The sequence below is a fragment of the Nomascus leucogenys genome, chromosome 9 (genome assembly GCF_006542625.1).
Source record: "Nomascus leucogenys isolate Asia chromosome 9, Asia_NLE_v1, whole genome shotgun sequence".
Taxonomy (NCBI): Eukaryota; Metazoa; Chordata; class Mammalia; order Primates; family Hylobatidae; genus Nomascus; species Nomascus leucogenys.
The window spans coordinates 114,716,553-114,734,486 of NC_044389.1; the positions used below are offsets into that span (position 1 = coordinate 114,716,553).

Below are 17,934 nucleotides of genomic sequence, written 5' to 3' on the forward strand. Positions count from 1 at the left end.
TCTCTAAGGGTCTGCACTGAGAAGACCCCTTAGCACTATCCCGTTATCATTATTTGCCTTAACATTGTTCCGTGTAGAGTCTGATGGAATCTTCAGGGTGCTGTTTGTAGATGTTTTGAAGTGCCACTGTGCCGCTGATTTCTGGTTAAAGTAGAATGTAAACATCTTTTTACAATAGTTTTTAGTGACTCCACTGTCTTCTGCTGTGCGGTCCACAGTCTGACGTCTTTGTGGTCCCCACGTTTCCATCCTGCTCGTGTTACCCGATCCTGTGGGTCAGCTGTGAGGAGACTGCTCTCTGTCCTCGTCTGGAGTCACCCTGAGCTGGCTGTGCTGGTCTCCTTGTGGGCAAAAGTGTTCTTCTGTTACTGTTTTCTCTCAGTTTTTTGACCAAATGTAGCAAACTTTGTGTATGGTGCAAACATTTTTTAAAATGTCTTTTGCCTTTATGAAAAAAACCCTGCATTGCTTTAAGATGTACCTTTCCTGTGTCTCCATCCTTCCCCAAATGATTGCTCTGTGTTAGAAAGAGGGTGGTGTGTGCTGCATGGCCTCATTCCGTCCAGCACTCTATGTAACCTCTGATGGGAAAAGTGATTACACTCAAGGCAAAAAACTTTGCAAATGTTGAAGAGAATGAACAAAAAACAATACGTTGTCATCTTGTCATCCTGAAATGGCTACTGTTAATATTTTGATGTAGTTCTTTCAATTCTTTTTAAGTAAAATTGCTTCTAACACAAGCATTTTAATTACATTGATTAAATTATAGTCAGGAAATAAGGAGACAGTAAAAGGAATATCCAGTTTGGGGCAGAAAGGAAGACCACATAGAAAGAGGCTGTAAAACTCCCTACAACTCGAAGAAAAGCTGGGTTGTGGTGGTTGTGGTTTTGTTTTTACCGCCAGAGACCACATGATTATTCTGGGCACTGAAGGGCAATAGGGTAATACCCTGTGGGCGTTCTGGTGGCCGTGTAAACCCCAGTCCCACGTCCTCTTTCCAAGTAGACAAAGCGTGAGGTTTGAGGTAGTGGTTTGGTAACTTTTTGAAAATCTGCTTGTAGGACTGCACTGCAGAGATTAGGTTAATCTGACTTAGAATCGACTGATCTGTTGAGGCTGCGGGAGCTTTCTACACCAGGTGTATGCCTGTTCCGGATATGTGTAGAAGGACCAGGGCTGGACGGTTTGTTGCTTCGCCAGTCACCGCCCACAGGCAGGGGCTGGGGAGCACAGCCTGGTGCTGCAGAGATGGGCTTCGAGACTCCCGCCCTGGCCCTGAGGAACTCGCAGGCTGAATTTAGATGACGCTGTTATTGTGGCATAGACAGTGTATTTTATACTCACACATACGGACGTATACGTAGATGTACGCACATACATACATGTACATGTCCGTGTGTGTGTAAGTGACAGGACCAACCTGGCTTTTGTGCTGTTTCCTTTGTCTTTTTATTTGCCTCAGTTGAAACAAGACGTGTTCCTTGTTGGAGATGAATGGTTTCATTGTTCCAGACTGGTCATAGAAATGCCTGCAATTATCAGTGTTTCCGTTTTCTCTCGGGAAGCTCTTCTGGGAAGGAAGTGTACTTTCCAAGGCTGTTGGTTGGCCTGTCGTCACCCCAGGGGTCTTGCTGTGGGTCACAGCCACGGGTGCTGTGGCTGGTCACCAACAAAGTGTGTGTCCCAGTGGCCTTTCAGAAGACTTATCTGCATCATTTCTATACAATGTCTTTTTTCTTTTCAGTGTCAACATTGTGTCTTCCAGCCAAGCGATATGTTCTGCAGAAGCAGGAAGTATGGCCCAAGTGAGAAATAAGGGAATTGATCCATAACTGATAGCAGCTTTTATACAGTTGAGCCATTGTAATTGATACACAAACATGTTAAATCTGTAGAAGTGAGTCACGGTGCCAGACCCTGACAGATGCCGAATGTCTACATGGGACCTCTCTTCTGTCGGGTCCACATCACAAGAAGAAAAGTCGTTCAAATGCAACACAGCACCATTGTAATTGATACACAAACATGTTAAATCTGCGGAAGTGAGTCATGGTGCCAGACCCTGTCAAATGCTGAATGTCTACGTGGGAGCTCTCTTGTGTTGGGTCCACATCACAAGAAGAAAAGTCGTTCAAATGCAACATGCAGTGGACGTGAAGCTTTCAGAAACGTCCGTGAATCAGAACGACTGTTTTCCCATTTGCCGATTCCCCATTTGAGGTTGTGAGATTCTGGTTCCAAGGCTCCCTCAATTTCCCAGCACCCATTTCGCTCCTTCCTGGAGATAACAGAATCTCACAATGATATCTTGTTCTCAGATTTTCTAATTAGAAAAATCACATATTTCACAAGAATAGTCCGGCTTACTCACTCCTTAGCCTGGGGTAAGCCACATACCACTTTTCTCTTTAAAAGACTCACCTTTCAGGATTCCTGATAAATTATTTAAGAGTAGGAAAGTACCGTGACTTTGGCCACAAGCAGTATTATGTATAATATGCAAGTGCGTGCCTTGACAGCCACAGTCGCTAAAAACATTTTCTCAGAAAAATGTAAGCATTTCTCTATGTGATCGTTAATCTTGCTTTGCCTAAATAACATCTTGCCTTTGTTATGGGGAGGTGGAGAAGTCGACTTTTGTTACACAAGATGAGCTTGAAAGTCCCTTAAGTGGTAAAGGATGTCGCTGAGTATCGACGGGGGTGAGTGGCTCCTGCTGCCCCACTGTGTGTGAACCTGAGTATAGATGGGGATGAGTGGGTCCTGCTGCCCCACTGTGTGTGAACCTGAGTATCATCGGGGATGAGTGGGTCCTGCTGCCCCACTGTGTGTGAACCTGAGTATCATCGGGGATGAGTGGGTCCTGCTGCCCCACTGTGGTGATCCTGAGTATTGGCAGGGGTTGAGTGGGTCCTGCTGCCCCACTGTGTGTGATCCTGAGTATCGACGGGGATGAGTGGGTCCTGCTGCCCCACTGTGTGTGATCCTGAGTATCGATGGGGGTGAGTAGGTCCTGCTGCCCCACTGTGTGTGATCCTGAATATAGACGGTGGGTGGGTGGGTCCTGCTGCCCCACTGTGTGTGACCTGAGTGTCGACGGGAGGTGATTGGGTCCTGCTGCCCCACTGTGTGTGAACCTGAGTATCGACGGGGATGAGTGGGTCCTGCTGCCCCACTGTGTGTGATCCTGAGTATCAACGGGGTTGAGTGGATCCTGCTGCCCCACTGTGTGTGATCCTGAGTATTGACAGCGGTTGAGTGGGTCCTGCTGCCCCACTGTGTGTGACCTGAGTATAGACGGGGTGAGTGGGTCCTGCTGCCCCACTGTGTGTGATCCTGAGTATCGACGGGGTGAGTGGGTCCTGCTGCCCCACTGTGTGTGATCCTGAGTATCGACGGGGGTGAGTGGGTCCTGCTGCCCCACTGTGTGTGATCCTGAGTATCGACGGGGTGAGTGGGTCTGCTGCCCACTGTGTGTGATCCTGAGTTAGATGGGGGTGAGTGGGTCCTGCTGCCCACTGTGTGTGATCCTGAGTATAGACGGGGTGAGTGGGTCCTGCTGCCCCACTGTGTGTGATCCTGAGTATCGACGGGGATGAGTGGGTCCTGCTGCCCCACTGTGTGTGATCCTGAGTATTGGCAGGGGTTGAGTGGGTCCTGCTGCCCCACTGTGTGTGATCCTGAGTATCGACGGGGATGAGTGGGTCCTGCTGCCCACTGTGTGTGATCCTGAGTATTGGCAGGGGTTGAGTGGGTCCTGCTGCCCCACTGTGTGTGATCCTGAGTATCGATGGGGTGAGTAGGTCCTGCTGCCCCACTGTGTGTGATCCTGATATAGACGGGGGTGGGTGGGTCCTGCTGCCCCACTGTGTGTGATCCTGAGTATGAGGGGGGGGTGGACGGTGGTGAGGGGGGGGTGGGTCCTGCTGCCCACTGTGTGTGACCTGAGTTGACGGGGTGAGTGGGTCCTGCTGCCCCACTGTGTGTGATCCTGAGTATGACGGGGTGAGTGGGTCCTGCTGCCCCACTGTGTGTGATCCTGAGTATCGACGGGGGTGAGTGGGTCCTGCTGCCCCACTGTGTGGGATCCTGAGTATCGACGGGGGTGAGTGGGTCCTGCTGCCCCACTGTGTGTGATCCTGAGTATGACGGGGTGAGTGGGTCCTGCTGCCCCACTGTGTGTGATCCTGAGTATCGACGGGGTGAGTGGGTCCTGCTGCCCACTGTGTGTGATCCTGAGTATCGACGGGGTGAGTGGGTCTTGCTGCCCCACTGTGTGTGATCCTGAGTATTGGCAGGGGTTGAGTGGGTCCTGCTGCCCCACTGTGTGTGATCCTGAGTATAGACGGGGTGAGTGGGTCCTGCTGCCCCACTGTGTGTGATCCTGAGTATCGATGGGGGTGAGTAGGTCCTGCTGCCCCACTGTGTGTGATCCTGATATAGACGGGGTGGGTGGGTCCTGCTGCCCCACTGTGTGTGACCTGAGTGTCGACGGGAGGTGATGGGTCCTGCTGCCCCACTGTGTGTGACCTGAGTATCGACGGGGTGAGTGGGTCCTGCTGCCCCACTGTGTGTGATCCTGAGTATCAACGGGGTTGAGTGGATCCTGCTGCCCCACTGTGTGTGATCCTGAGTATTGACAGCGGTTGAGTGGGTCCTGCTGCCCCACTGTGTGTGACCGTGAGTATAGACGGGGTTGAGTGGGTCCTGCTGCCCCACTGTGTGTGATCCTGAGTATTGACGGGGGTGAGTGGGTCCTGCTGCCCCACTGTGGTGATCCTGAGTATAGACGGGGTGAGTGGGTCCTGCTGCCCCACTGTGTGTGATCCTGAGTATAGACGGGGGTGAGTGGGTCCTGCTGTCCCACTGTGTGTGATCCTGAGTATTGATAGCGGTTGAGTGGGTCCTGCTGCCCTACTGTGTGTGATCCTGAGTATTGATGGGTGAGTGGGTCCTGCTGCCCCACTGTGTGTGACAAGCCCTTTGTCCCGGCTCTGTCAGCGCGTTGGGCTGGTGCTGGCTCCCTTGATAGTTTGCGTGTGAGGCAAAATCTCACACCTTTCACTCTTCTTGACATACAGATGCCGAAGCTTTTAACAAATTATTACTAAATCAAACCCAAAATATGTAAAAGGGATAAGAATACCACAACCAATTAGAGTTTGTTCTCTTGACGTAGTGTAGTTTTGCATTGCACACTTGGCTCATCATTCAAAAATCAATGTAATTCACCACATTAACAAAAAATAAAGGAGAAAACCCATTTTATCATCTCAGAAGATGCTGAAAGACGTCTGTTGAAACTTAATAGTCCTGATACGAATTTTCTATCACATCAGGAACAGAAGGGAACTTTCTCCGTTTGATAAAGGCCCTTCTTGAAAAACGAGAGCTAACGCCCCTCCTCCGTGGTGGCAGCTGGGGCACTCTGCCCACAGTCGGGTGTCAGGGGAGCATGACCATTCTCCATGGTTCAGGTCTGCATGGCGCTCACCGGGGCCCTCGTCAGTGAAGTGAGTCAGGAGAACTAAACGGCACGAAGACTTGGAAGGCGTGAGACACTTGATTTACAGAAGACACAGGACCTTATTTAGAACATTTTAGGAAATCTACAGACAACCAGAAATGGTGGGAATTTTGCAAGCATGCAAGATACACTTTTCACAACAGACGTATACAGATGCTCAGTGGGCCTATGAGATTCTTCACAACAGATGTATACAGATGTCCAGTGGCCTGTGAAAGGTGCTTGCCAGGGGTCATTGGATAAGTACAACTTAAACCTACGAGGTTCCACTTCACAAGAGTAGAGGAGGGGGATAGTAGCAGGTGCTGGTGAAGATATGACAGGCTGGATCTCAGACTGATGGAGACTTAAAATGGCACAGCCACTTTAGCAAACAGTGTGGCAGTTTCTTTAAAATGTATACACTTACCATATGGCCCAGCAGGTACGCTGTGGATGTTCACCAAGGAGAGATGAAAATGTGTGTCCGTGTAAAAGAATGCACATTATCTCCAGAGTAAATTGTCATAGCCAAAAACTGGAAACAACATAAATCTCTCTCAGCTGGAGAAACATGAGCAAATTCTGATATATTCATACATTGTCCTAGTTCCCATCAGGAAAAACGTACAAAATACTGAAACCAAAACAGGCAACGGGGATGAGTTCCAGGAGCCTTGAATTGAGCAGAGAGTGAACACCATGGCGTGGGCTCCACATGACGGTGGAGAATCTACACGCGTCTCGGATGACGGAAGAGCACCAAGGAACATGCCTCATGAATGAACAGTGGCTGTCTTTTGAGGGAACACCATGGCGTGGGCTCCAGTGAAAAAAAAAAAAAAAAAAAAAACAGTGGCTGTCTTGAGGGAACACCATGGCGTGGGCTCCATGTGACAGTGGAGAATCTACACGAGTCTCGGATGATGGAAGAGCACCAAGGAACATGCCTCATGAATGAACAGTGGCTGTCTCTTGAGGGGGGGGGGGGGGGGGGGGGGGGGGGCATGATGAACAGTGGCTGTCTCTTGAGGGGGGATTGACCGGGAGGGGACGTGTGGGAACTTTGAGGAAAAGATTTGATCAGGGTAATAGATAGATTTCCACTTATCGAAATGCACCAAGTGTACTTCAGATCTGAGCATTTTACTGTGTATACTTTGTACTCCCTCCCTTCCAAAAAAACAATGAAAAAATAATTGTAAACAAACACTGAACTCTACTTGATAGATTTTTCACAGTGGTATTAGATAGCAATTCTGAAAGCATTTCTGTATCTCCAGGCTTACGCAAACAAACCTAATAAATTAGTGCATATATTAAGGGTAACAGGAGCCAGGTTTCTTTCTTGGCAAGAGAGGTAGAAATAAGAAAAGGCCAAAGCCTGGAATACGGATCATGCGGGATTGGGTTGCAGCAGGAGGTAGCAGTATGAGCTGGTGGCTCCCGACAGATGTAGACAGGGACGGAAGTGCCTGTGGATAGGTGTGGGTGTACATGCATGTACACGCACGTTGTGTGTTCTGCTTGTCGGCAGTGCCCAGCAGCAGAGACCCCCAGTGGCAGCACACCCAGCGCCCAGTCTTAGCTTCCAAACACTATCCTTCGCTAGAGGAGCCCGGGTCCAAGGGCTGGGGAATCCAGTGTCAAATCTGGAACCAATTGAGCACCAAAACAAACCATTATAATTATGAATTATAACCCACCAAGCCAGACTCCATGAGTACATATTGACAGATGTAAATGAATGATGAAAGATACAACGAATAATCATTTTTAAGTGAATGTAGAAGATCTAATGATTTAGAAGGAATGGCAGGAAATCATCAGTGGATGCTAAAACTAGTAGTGAAGGATCGATGAAAAACAGAATATGTACACACTGTCACGATCTCTCCTCCCAAATCTTAATTGCAACGCAAGAAGCAGCATCTTTGCTTTGGAGGAACCTAAGCACCACCTTCACTGAGTTGCCAATGTTAACATCGCCACACAGGACAGACTTCTGCGGTGTCCCTGCTAAAATGCATACTCTTGAGTCTAGTCCCGAAGATACCAAAATAAAGGACAAGCTGTAAAATAACCAACCTGTATTCTGTAAAATTTCCAATTTCAAGAAACACAAAAGCTGAGAAACTTGGATTCAAGAAGGGTAAAAAATCACGTGACGAATAAATGCAATTCATGATTCTGGATTGGATCATAAAATAGGAAGACAAAGTAAGAAAATTATGGAGACAGTTGACACCATTTGAATGTGAACTTTGTATATGACAGTTAAATTTCCTGATCTTGAGGAAAATGTATGTGAGAGAATATCCTTGTGTTTAGGAAATACATTGAAACATTTAGGTATAGAGGGACATAGTATCTGAAATTTATTTTCATTTGACTTAGAAAATTCATGGGGGAGAGGGGAAAGCAGCGGTGTAAGATAGGAGCGGTTGGTGAGCCTGGTAAAAGTTACATGGGAATTCTCTGTGCTGGTCTTGCAGATTTTCTGTGTATTTGAAATTATATCCAAAAAGTTTAAAACGGAGAATATGCAAAACAAAAAGTGATTTGTGGGAAGTGAGTGGACTGTGTCACCTCGTTGATGATCCCTTCAGTTTTCGGCCATGAGCCCAAGTCAGTCACTTACTGGTTTTTGACCTGGGAATTAGAAAGAGTGGCCGGAAAACCAGGCTCTTTATCTAGTTAGGGAGAGAAGGACGCACAAAGGCTGACCAAGTCCGAGCAGTGTGATGAGCTGATTGTGGGTGTGATGCAGCAGGATGGGTCCTGTCTCAGGTGGCAGTGCGCAGGGTTTCAGCAGGAAAGACATGTCTGATTCCCTTTCAGTGGGATCATTCTCGCAGCTTCAGAGAACACTGCCCCGTCCTGGGGACCCTCTCCCCCAACCCGTCTTCACTCACACTGGCCATTTTTATTGGTGGTGGTTTTATTCTGCTAACACCATTCTCACAGTTTAGGGCCTTTGAGTAGGTTTTTGCCTGTGTCTCGAAAATTCTCGTCTTGATACCCTGTTATTCTGATTTTGTGTTGAGAGGGTTCTTCCCTGGCTTCACAGTTTGGAGTTGCCGCTGTGTCTGTCTCTGCTTTAATTCTGTACCCCATCTGTCTCCTGTCTCGTCAGTTAGGAATTGGCCTGCGTGAGATGCCGTGACATTGTCTGCTTTATCACCACTGCATCCCCAGCCCTTAGGGACTTACAGAGGAGGCACTTGGTGAATGTGTGCAATTAATGGAATGGGTTCGTAGCCACAAAATGTGTTAATGGTTGTGTTAGTCCATTTTCACACTGCTGATAAAGACATACCCGAGACTGGGAAGAAAAAGAGGTTTAATTGGCCTTGCAGTTCTGCATGGCTGGGGAGGCCTCAGAATCATGGCGGGAGGTGAAAGGCACTTTTTACATGTCAGCAGCAAGAGAAAACGAGGTAGAAGCAAAAGCGGAAACCTCTAATAAACCATCAGATCTCATGAGACTTATTCACTATTACGATAATAGCATGGGAAAGACGGGCCCCAGTGATTCAATTACCTCTTCCTAGGTCCCTCCCACAACACATGGGGATTCTGGGAGATGCAATTCAAGTTGAGATTTGGGTGGGGACACGGCCAAACCATGTCAATAGCCAACACAGTCCTGGCCTGTGGCTGGTGCTCAGCTGAGCTGTAACCGTGGCTGTGTGGGTTGGGGTGTGAGGTGTGCACAGCCTCTCAGTGGTACAGTGAAAGGATTTGGAGGCTCGAACGTGTGACCTACAAAGAGATCTCCAAAGATCAAGGTCATTCACCCTAAAAAGACAAATCTCAGTGCAGTTTACAGCCAGTGTTTGCTTATGGATATGGATTCTGTGGTAATAAAATGAATAATTAAAAGTCTGTGAATTAATTTTAATGTCTTTACTGGAATTGTAAACACTGATTTTCTTTCCTCACCCGCCCATCTGTTGGTGAGTTTGAGAAGGTGGATGAACTGTGCTGCAGGGACAGAGGAGGCTGCAGCTTGGCCTCTGGGACCTCAGCTGAGCCCTGAGTGACTGAGCTCTCTCCGTTTCAGACGTCCACACGGAAGCTGTCCAGGCAGCTCTGGCCAAACACAAAGAGCGGAAGATGGCAGTGCCTATGCCTTCCAAACGGAGGTCCCTGGTCGTGCAGACCTCGATGGACGCCTACACCCCTCCAGGTAAGGGACATGCTCCCCGACACGGCCTCCCGAATGTGCTGGGCGCCTCAGAATTGACCACACGCCTCAGAGTTGACAGCCCAGCAGTCCGGGGTTTTTGCTTTCAAAATAATGATGCAGTAATGCAGATTTTGTGAACCAGAAGTCCAAAAACAGTGTATGAGTTAAACGTGGAAGGAAAAGTAACATTATTATGTATCTGTATAAATACACATTTTTAAGTTTTCATCAAGACTCCTACATATGATACATACCAGTAAAATCTCACACAATTTTATTCATTTAATTCTTTGTAGGGAAAAGGGAAGAGTTTGTACCCCTCTGGGTGGAATTGGACTTTTCTTCTGATTAGGCTGGTGCATCCGTGTTCTCAAATCTTCATATAAATGTGCTATATTGTTGTATTGTTTTCGAACAAGCGAATTGGACAATTTAGGCAGTTATCCGAATCAGGGGTCATAAACTTTGCCTGCAAGTTGCCAGATGGTATTTCAGTTCCTGCAGGCCATAAGGTCTGTCATAACCACTCAACTCTGCCCTTGGAGTGTGAAAGCAGCTATGGGTGACAGCAAGTGGGTATGGCTGTGTACCAATAAAACTTTATTTAGAAGAACTGTGGACCAGATTCGGTGCACAGACCTGCCAACCCCGATCTAAATTACTGAAGGTAATAGCCCATTTATATTTCTATTATGTAATGCTGCTTTTATTTAATCTTGAATTTTACGTAACTACCCAAACTCTCTATTTTCTCTGCCCAAATAATTATAAACTACATCTCATGATCTTCACACCCAAGTAAAGCTGAAAGTTTAGTTATCCAGATACTTGTTAGAAACATGGATTGAACCTACATTATTTGGTATTTAGTTTCTGTGATTTTGATTCCAACATTAATTATTCATGTCATTGTTGCGAGCTTGTCTTCTCAAAGGACCTAAATCACCTACATCCTACTTTGAAGCTACATACCACTTTCAGTGACACCATTTTTTTCTCCACTACAAGAGAAACTTAAGGTACAATATGAATAGTTGAAAATGTACAATATTTTTGGGAGTATTTTTACTTTTGAAGTTTAGCTTGGTCTTGGCAAGCAGTGAGACAGAAGGATGTACTTCAGATCAGAGCTGAGGTCAAGCATATGCCCACATTATTCCAAGCAGCTCCTGAGTATTCACCTTTATGTACCTTTACAAATGAAGATACTGAGATTTATAGGACAGAACTTATAGAGTGCATAATTTGGGGGTTTTGTTGTTTTTTGTTTGTTTTGAGACAAGGTCTTGCTCTATCGCCAAGGTTGGAATTCAGTGTCATGATCACAGCTCTTGGCTCACTGCAGCTGTGACCACCTGGGCTCAAGCAGCCCTCCCACTTCAGCCTCTCAAGCAGCTGAGACCACAGGTGCACGCCACCACACCCAGCTAATTTTTAAGTTTTTGTAGAGACAAGGTGTTCCTAAGTTGTTTTTGTTTTTCATCTACACACACTTCTTCTTCATCTAAAGAGCACAGCGTCAGCAGGCAAGGGAGTGAATGCTGTGCTAGCAAGGTTGTTGGCAAGGGAACTCTTTCTGCCCATGTGCTCCCTTCGGCTCCTCCCTTTCTTCAATATTAAGCCACAGCACAGAATTAGGGGCTGGGCACGGTAGCTCTTGCCGGTAACTCCTGCACTTTGGGAGTCCAGGGCAGGTGTATGGCTTGAGCCTAAGAGTTTAAGACCAGCCTGGAAAACATGGCAAAATGTACAAAAATGCCTTTTGTACATTTTTGTCTCCACCAAAAGTACAAAAAATTAGCTGGGCCTGGTGGTGTACACCTGTAGTCCCAGCTATTTGGGAGGCCGAGGTGGAAGAATCACTTGAGCCTGGGAGGCAGAGGTTGCTCTGAGCTGAGATGGCACCACTGCACTCCAGCCTGGGCAACAGAGCAAGACCCCATCTCAATTAGAAAAAAATAACGATAATAAATAGAGACTCTTTAAAAATGATTAGGCCAGGCGTGGTGGCTCATGCCTCCAACCTCAGCACTTTGGGAAGCCAAGGCAGGCAGATTGCTTGAGTCCTGGAGTTTGAGACCAGCCTGGGCAACATTCCAAAACCCCGTCTCTACAAAAAATCCAGAAATCAGCCAGGCATGGTGGTGTGTGCCCATAGTCCCAGCTGCTCGGGAGGCCGAGGTGGGAGGGTCAGTTGGGCCCACGGAGGTTCAGGCTGCAGTGAGCTGTGGTCATGCCACTGCACTCCAGCCTGGGCAACAGAGCAAGACCCTATCTCAAAAAAAATGCTTAATCCTCTTTGTTTAGTTTATGGTTATAATTTGCCAAAACTTATAATATGGTAAAAAAATTTTATTTGTATGTGTTCTTTGTGTAACTAACAAAATGGACTTAAGAGGATAGCCCACTTGAAATATTTTAAACCAAATTTTTGGCACTAACCGGTATTTAAGGCAACAGGCATTTTTCTTGACCACTTTTTATAAGAAATGATGAGTTTGAAATGGAAGAAGCAGTGTGGGTATTTGCTTGCTTATTTCTCATATTGAATCCAACTGCTGAGAAATGTTATTAGGTCATGCGTGATGAATAACCTCATTGTACAGATGTCTTTGCAAAATACAAAAGAATATTATTTGAAATGTTATTTTTGTGAAATATTTGGATTTATTTGACTAGCATTTTTATATAAACCATACAACACCTTCTGTAAATTTTCATCAGGAGTCCTAGTGATATCACATGGGGCAGTTTTGTACAATCATAAATGTCAATATCATAACAATTTTTTACTCCCAGCTATTTTGTGCTTAGCAGTAGTCTGCATGTTTATTACCCTGCTTACTTAAACAAAATCTTAGCTGCGTTTTCTTACCTATTTTTCTTTGTTGTTGGTAACAGTGGTTAGATCTTATCTCAGTTTCGTTGCTCTTCAGAGAATATTCTTGAAGTTTATCTTCTATGAAATGACTGGCTGCTGACCAGGATCAGTTTCTGGAGAAACTCTCATTAGGATTGTCGCAATGCTAATATTCCATGGGTGAAACTTTCCCTTAATTTTCAAATGTAAAGATATAGGAATAATTTGCCAAAACTTCAGCTTCTAGCCATGATAACAGGGACCCAAATCACACCTCTGCTGTAAACAACTGTAAAACTGCACAAAATGAATGAGATGGCTGTTTTTAGTCTGTGACCACAGCTGTGCCAGCCATAACCTGAGGGCAGGAGAATGAATGAGACGCATACACAGTACACTTGCCCTCTGCCTTGGAGAACACCTGCAGACGCTGGCGCAGAGAGCTCCAGTGTGAGTGGAGCATGGCTACCCTACCACGTCCAGGAGGCGGAGCTCGGAGAGAACTCAGGTGTGGGTGGAGCATATCACCTGACCACATCCAGGAGGTGGAGCTCGGAGAGAGCTCAGGTGTGGGTGGAGCATATCACCTGACCATGTCCAGGAGGTGGAGCTCGGAGAGAGCTCAGGTGTGGGTGGAGCATATCACCCAACCAATGTCCAGGAGGTGGAGCTTGGAGAGAACTCAGGTGTGGGTGGAGCATATCACCTGACCACATCCAGGAGGCGGAGCTCGGAGAGAACTCAGGTGTGGGTGGAGCATATCACCTGACCACGTCCAGGAGGCGGAGCTCGGAGAGAGCTCAGGTGTGGGCGGAGCATATCACCTGACCATGTCCAGGAGGCGGAGCTTGGAGAGAGCTCAGGTGTGGGCGGAGCATATCACCTGACCATGTCCAGGAGGCGGAGCTCGGAGAGAACTCAGGTGTGGGTGGAGCATATCACCCGACGATGTCCAGGAGGCGGAGCTCGGAGTGGGTGCAGGACTGGAGCTCTCCACAGATCCACACCAGCAGCAAATCGATCCAAGCCTGCCCATGGTCATGATGACCCAGCAGTGCCTGCGCTGCCTGCTAAAACAAGAGCTGGAAAGCTTCCAAAGAAGGTTATGGGATCCTGAGTGTGCCCAACACGTTACCCACAATGTGTAATATTCAGCAAATAATCACTGCATACACAGAGAAACCGGAGGTAGAATCTTTGGTCAAGAAAAAGGCAGAAAAATGTGCACACACATGCAAGATGGTCTCTGTCACTCACCACACGTGGCGGCTGAGCACCTGAAGTGTGTCCGGTCTGAACTGAATTCGCTGTGTGAAAGATACCAGTTAATATAAGAAACAGAAAATATTTTATTTGTATTTCTTATTGAAAGTATAGCATGAGCATTTTGAGTTAAAAATATATTAGTAAAATTAATTGTGCCTGTTTATTTATGTATATGAGGCTACAAAGAAGGTTTAAAGTTTTATATAGGACTCTAATAATTCTGTTAGAAGGTGCCAGTCTAGATGTCTGATACAGCAGAAGACAGAGTTTTTAAATCTACAATTATAAATATTTAGGGAATCAAATTAAAATGTGTCAAAGAACGAAAAGAAAATATTTTAATACTTGAGCCAGAGGAAGGGAAGACAATTTTTACTACAGTGGAGTTGGGGAGTTTCAGGTTCCGTACGTGATAATCTTGAGAATTGTCACTCCCTCCTCACAGGTACAAAGCTGAGCAAACTGAAAACTCAGCAGCTCTTCTTAAACCTGCAAGAGACGAGAAGTCACAGGCAAACCACTGTCCCCAGACTGGGTGGACAGGTAAAGCGGAGAATCACCGTACACTGGAGAAGAAAGCTCCAAGGAACCCCCGCTGGGGTTGGAAAACCTGAACTGGAATTGACAAATGGCTGCAGTGAGGTGTGGCCAAGTCTGAGAGTTAAAACCTCCGGGAGGCCTGTGCATATGGGGCCATGCTTTTGTGAGCTGTACCATCAGAAGCTCAACCAGGTTCTTGAAGTAAATATCAGAGAAAAATCCCCTCATACTTACTACAGGGGAAGGAGAATAGGAATCATTTTTAAATATGCAGGAGCACTCTTAACTAGGTCTACCTTCCAGAGAAGCTAGTTAACTAGAGACTAACCTGGTGGGGTTTTATCAGAGCCTTCTGGCCTGCTGGGGGAAAGGAAATACCCAACTCCAACCTCCAGAACTGAAGAGCAAAGAGAACACTGAAAAGCATAAAAGAACAGAGTATCCAAGCACTGTGGGATGACTACAGAAAGCATAAAATATGCGGAACGGTAATACAAGGAGAAGAAAGAGGAACAGAAGAAATACTTGTAACAGTAATGGCTGAATTTCCGCAGATTAATGCCACACACCAAACCATAGATTCAGGAAGCTCAAGAAACACCAAGCAGGATAAATGTAAAAACAACGACAAAAACAAAAATAAACTATATTTGGGCATATAATTTTCAAACTATGGCGAATCAAAGATTTAAAAAAAACCCCAACAAAGAAACCAGGGTAATCTCCTTCCCTATAGAGGATCAAAGATAAGAATTCTATTCAACTTCCCCTCAAAAACCACAAAAGCAAGAAGTAGAGTGAAATAAACTATTGAGAGGAAAAAAATTCCATTAACCTAGAAGTCTATACCCTGTGAAATTATCTTTTAAAAGTGAAGGAAAAGTAAAGAACTTCTCAGACAAAAATTGAGAAATTTGTTGCCGGTAGACCTGTCTTGCAAAAAGTGTTCAAAGTTCTTTAGAGAAAATAGTAGAGGTAACTCAGTTGTGCATAAGGAAAGGAAGAGCACAGTCTGTGTGCAGGGGCTCACACTTGTCATCCTAACGCTCTGGGAGGCCAAGGTGGGAGAATTGCTGGAGGCCAGTTATTTGAGACAAGCCTGGGCAACGTAGTGAGACTCTGTCTCTTAAAGCCAAACATGGTGGCTGACACCTGTAGTAGTCCCAGCTACTTTGAGAGGCTGAGACGGGAAGGTCACTTGAGCCCAGGATCCTTTTCAAGGCTGCGGTGAGGTGTAATGGTGCCACTCTACTCCAGCCTGGGCAACAGAGCAAGACCTTGTCTTTTAAGAAAAAGCATCAAAGAAGGAACAGTGAAGGTAGAAGAAAAACTTTAATATTTCTTAATAGATCTAACAGTTCATTCATAATAGCGACAGTATATTTGATTATATGCTTATGTATATATCATATACACACACTTAACTATAAGTGAAATGAATGACAGCAGTGATACAAGGGATGGGAGAGGGCAATTAGGAATTAGGATTATTTTGTTATTATAGTGTGCTTGCATTATCCAGAAAGCAGTATAGTGTCATTTGAAAGTGGACTAGGGTTACTTGTAAATTTATATTGCAAATTCCAAGGCAGCCACTTAAAAAACAAAGTAACTGATATGCTAAGAAAGGAAAGAAAATAGAAAATGCTCAATTAAGACCACAAGAAAAAAAAAAAAAAGTGAAAGACAAAGAAAAGGGTAAGAGACAGAAAATAGTAACAAATATGGTAGATGTTAATTCAACTGTATATCATTACTCACTTTCAATGTCAGTCCAAATGCACCCAACTATATATTGTCTGTATAAGACATCCACTTCAGATATAAAGAAATATATATATATAGATCAACAGTAAAGGGATAGAAAAAGATATAAATGTTAACACTAATTTTTTTTTTTTTTTTTGAGATGGAGTCTTACTCCTTGGCCCAGGCTGGAGTGCAATAGCCTGATCTCATCTCATTGCAACCTCCACCTCCCAGATTCAAGCAATTCTCCTGCCTCAGCCTCCTGAGTAGCTGGGATTACAGGCATTTGTCATCGTGCCTGGCTAATTTTTTTTTTTTCTATTTTTGTAGAGATGGGGTTTCACCATGTTGGCCAGGCCGGTCTTGAACTCCTGACCTCAGATGATCATCCCACCTCGGCCTCCTAAAGTGCTGGGATTACAGGCATGAGCCACCACGCCCAGCCAACACTAATTTTAAAAAATGGAAGTGGTGATGTTAATTTCAGACAGAGCAGGCTTTACATCAAGGGAAGTTACCAGAGATGACTATTACATAATAAAGGGGTCAATTCTCCAAGAAGATAAAACAATCCTTAAATGTATTTTTGCCTAAGCAAGCATCAAAATGCCAAAGCAAAAACTGATAAACTTCAAGGAGAAATAATTAACCCAGTATTGTAGTTGGAGACTTTAACACCCCTTTATCAGAAATGGACCAATTCAGTCGCCAGAAAATCAGTAAGGACAAAATTCAAATCAACAACATCCTCAGTCAACTGTATATAATTGGCATTTATAGACTATTTCCTCCAACAACAGAATACAGAACATTCACCAAGATATACCGCGTTTTGGTCCATAAAACACGCCTTAACAAATTTAAAAGAATAGGAATCAAACAAGTATGTTCTCAACCACAATAAAGTAGAAATAAATAATAGGCGACTGGAAAATATTAGGAATTAAACAATACACTTATAATGCATTGCTCAAGGAAGAAATCAGAAGATTTCTTTAAAATTTTGAAGTAAATGAAAACTTTTTAAAATTTGTGAGATGCAATGAAAGTAATGTTTATAGGGAAATTTATAGCTTTAAATGCTTATGTTAAAAAAAGATCTAAAATCAGTAAGCTTCCACCTTAGAAAACTAGAAAAAGAACAGCAAATTAAATTTTAAGTAAGCAGGAGACAAATAATGAAAGAGCAGAAATCAGTACATTGAAAACAGAAAATCAGTAGAGAAAAATCAATGAAACCTAAAGCTGGTTATTAGAGAGAAAATCTATAAGCCTCTAACAAGAAAAATACAGCAGATAAATTACCAATATCAGAAATGAAATAAGGGACATAACTACAAATCCCATGGACATTAAAAGCATAATAAATATTATGAACAACTCTATGGCCACAAATTTGATAACGTGGATGAAATGGACAAATTTCTTTAAAGACAGAATCTGCCAAAATTTGAACAGGAAGAAACAATCTGTATATACAGCCGATATCTGTTAAATTGAATCAGTAGTTAATAACCTTTCAAAACAGGAAGTGCGAGGCCCAGATGGGTTCATTGGTGAATTCTACCAAACATCTAAAAGAAATTATACCAATTCTCTACAATCTCTTTCAGAACATAAAAGCTGAGGAATACTTCTTAACTCATTCTGTGGAGCCGGCATCATTTTAATACGAAAACTAGAACAAAATATTACAAGAAAACATCTCTCATGAACATAGAGATGTTCATGAGAGATGCAATAACCTTCAACAAAATATTAGCAAATTAAATCCAACCATGTAAAAAAAAAAGAAAAGAATTGTGCACCAAAAGC

The 17,934-nt window shown here is 44.7% G+C and overlaps 1 protein-coding gene across 4 annotated transcripts in view; it reads left to right on the forward strand.

The window, feature by feature from the left end:
• DIP2C (disco interacting protein 2 homolog C) overlaps positions 1–17,934 on the forward strand; it is a 278,224-nt gene that overhangs the window by 109,182 nt on the left and 151,108 nt on the right. For all 4 annotated transcript variants that reach the window (XM_030819374.1, XM_030819375.1, XM_030819372.1 and 1 more), the window contains one exon: positions 9,579–9,704. In XM_030819374.1, the coding sequence (XP_030675234.1) occupies positions 9,632–9,704 (73 nt within the window). In that variant the 5' untranslated portion in view covers positions 9,579–9,631. The remainder of the gene's footprint in view (positions 1–9,578; positions 9,705–17,934) is intronic.